Here is a 2,143-nt window from a genome sequence, read left to right as displayed (position 1 = left end):
CAAAGCACATCTTTGTGATGAACTTTCTAGTGCAACCTGAAAGCATTTTGTACCCCCCCACTCCCCGCTCTTTCTCCTTCTAAACTGAATGTAAGTGTTTTACAGAGATATATATATATAGATAGGGAGCTTTATTATAAATATGTCATAATGTTAATGCTGCTGGATAGAATTTTAATCCCTAAATCTTGACTCAGTACAAGGTAGAATGGCATAGTGAAATGAATTATGTTCTCAAGCCTTGACTATTGTCTGTAGTCTGATATCTGCAGTGTTATATAGAGAATCCATTAAAAGATGACAATATATTAGGCCTTAACAAACCTACAAACTTATTCATATAGTTTCAGTCAAGGGTTAGGGAAATAATTATCAGTGGAACTATGCATAAAAACAGGCCAATACAAGTTTTTCTGTACTCTACAACACGCAAGACATTGCACTATAAAATATATTGGATATATTGTCAGACTTGAAAAACTTTTTTCTCTAAGAGAAACATTGCTTTCAAATCCTTTGAAACCTTGTGAAGCATTTCCAAAGACTGGCTCACAGTTGCTCCAACCCTATTTCTCTTTTTGTTTGCCCTAAAACGTAATCCTCCTGTGTTGCAAGGTTGACCTGTGGTTAACCTGAGGGCAGGTAGGGTCCTTGATTGTGGTAGCTGTAGTCCGGACAGACTTTCTGGACCAGCCTGTAGTCTGTGCTGTAGAAAGAGACGTAGATGCAGATGACCTGGAAGGGCTTGGAGCACATCCAGGTGACGTGGCTCTGGGTCTGCTCCTGAGCACAGGTCTTTGACGGGTCGTAGTTACACAGCATCACCTTCTTGTTGCGTTCAACTTTCTCATAGTCCACTCTACAGTTAAATGTCTTTGACTCTTTGGGGTGGACCACGCTTTGCCGTTCCAGGTCGAACTCCACCTCTTTCATTGGTGGGACGAGGCTGACCGACACGTTGCCCACACCTGTGGAGTTGTGGCGGAAGTAGACTCCGAGGGAGCCGTTCCCGTGATCCACGATCTTGCCCATTATCAGCAAATTCAATTTGACTGTCTTGATGTTTGAATAAAAGTCCCCCCAGCCAAACATCTTGGAAAACTTGGAAGTTCCGTGAACTTTCATGATGGGACGGAGCTTTATCTTTAAAGATGGGTCAGAGTCTGATTGGGAGTTTACTCCGAGCATTTCCCAAAATCCCTGCTTTGAAAGAGGGAGGGAGGACTGGAGGGGAAGCTTGGTTTTCTGAGTCAGACTCCTGGTCTGGAGCGTCCAGCCGTTCAGTGTTGAAGGTCCTTGATCTCCGTTGAGTTCAGTTGATGCTGCCTTGCCAAAGGTGAAGTTGCTGTTGGTCTTGTCTTGCCCAAGAACCAACTGTAGACAGGAAATGAGAGGAAAGAAATGGGAAATTGAGCAGTAGTAATGGAAGTAAATTAATAAATAAATCAATTAGAGCAGAAAGGGTCAAGCATTCTCTTAGATATGGATGATGGATATCAAGTCCCTTCCAAAAACCTCTCATCAATAACAAGGAAAGAAAGTTGCATTATTACTTTTCTAAATCTTCTTGTTCATATTGCACTTGACATGCATATTTCATGTGAGCATCTTATGCACGTTTGATACTTCCAGTTAGTTTACTTACCAAACAAATGGTCCCTTTCAGAAGTATCCAAACAAAGCACTGTCTGGCATGCATCTCCATTGTGCAGAAATTCCTCCCAAAAGATCCATCCACTCTTGCCTATTAGTCCATGCAGGCAAAGTAACTTTTGGAAGTGAATGCTAATTGTACTAGTGTAGTAGTTTTCAAATCCATGTTGAGAAGAAGCATCCACGTCAAACAGTGCACTGAGAAAAACAGTCAAGATGCTTGTATATCAGTAGAAAAGCTTCTGTGTGCTGCTCACCTCACACAGACTGTGAAGCTTTCTCAGAGCTCCAGACTTTAAACACCCAGTCTTGCCCTGTCTGTCTTCTCTCTCTCTCTCTCTCTCTCTCTCTCTCTCTCTCTCTCTCTCTCTCTCTCTCTCTCTCTCTCTCTCTCTCTCTCTCTCTCTCTCTCTCTCTCTCTCTCTCTCCCCCCCCCCCTCCTCACACAAGCACCTTTCCTTTTGGATTTTGGCATGTAGACATTACACCA

General features: G+C 42.7%; 1 protein-coding gene across 1 annotated transcript; it reads right to left on the bottom strand.

The window, feature by feature from the left end:
- Positions 1-627: 627 nt before the first annotated feature.
- LOC139650915 (neurexophilin-1-like) lies at positions 628-1,705 on the bottom strand. Its single transcript, XM_071527710.1, has 2 exons — positions 1,646-1,705; positions 628-1,374 (listed from the first exon to the last, which is right to left on the bottom strand). Exons 1-2 carry the CDS (start codon positions 1,703-1,705, stop codon positions 628-630), a joined length of 807 nt encoding a protein of 268 aa, XP_071383811.1.
- Positions 1,706-2,143: the final 438 nt, after the last annotated feature.

The sequence above is a fragment of the Centroberyx affinis genome, unplaced genomic scaffold (assembly GCF_046629955.1).
Source record: "Centroberyx affinis isolate AG114_WGS23_722 - 3 ecotype Tasmania unplaced genomic scaffold, CSIRO-AGI_Caff_v1 ptg001571l_1, whole genome shotgun sequence".
In the NCBI taxonomy this organism is placed as follows: Eukaryota; Metazoa; Chordata; class Actinopteri; order Beryciformes; family Berycidae; genus Centroberyx; species Centroberyx affinis.
The sequence above is the reverse complement of the archived record's forward strand: the minus strand, read 5'-3'. Positions and strand labels throughout refer to the sequence as shown.

Coding starts and splice junctions, on each gene's coding strand:
- LOC139650915 (XM_071527710.1), bottom strand. CDS start 1,705: ATGGAGATGCATGCCAGACAGTGCTTTGTTTGGATACTTCTGAAAGGG. Junction 1,375..1,645: donor TGAAAGGGACCATTTGTTTG/GTAAGTAAACTA, acceptor TCCTGTCTACAG/TTGGTTCTTGGGCAAGACAA.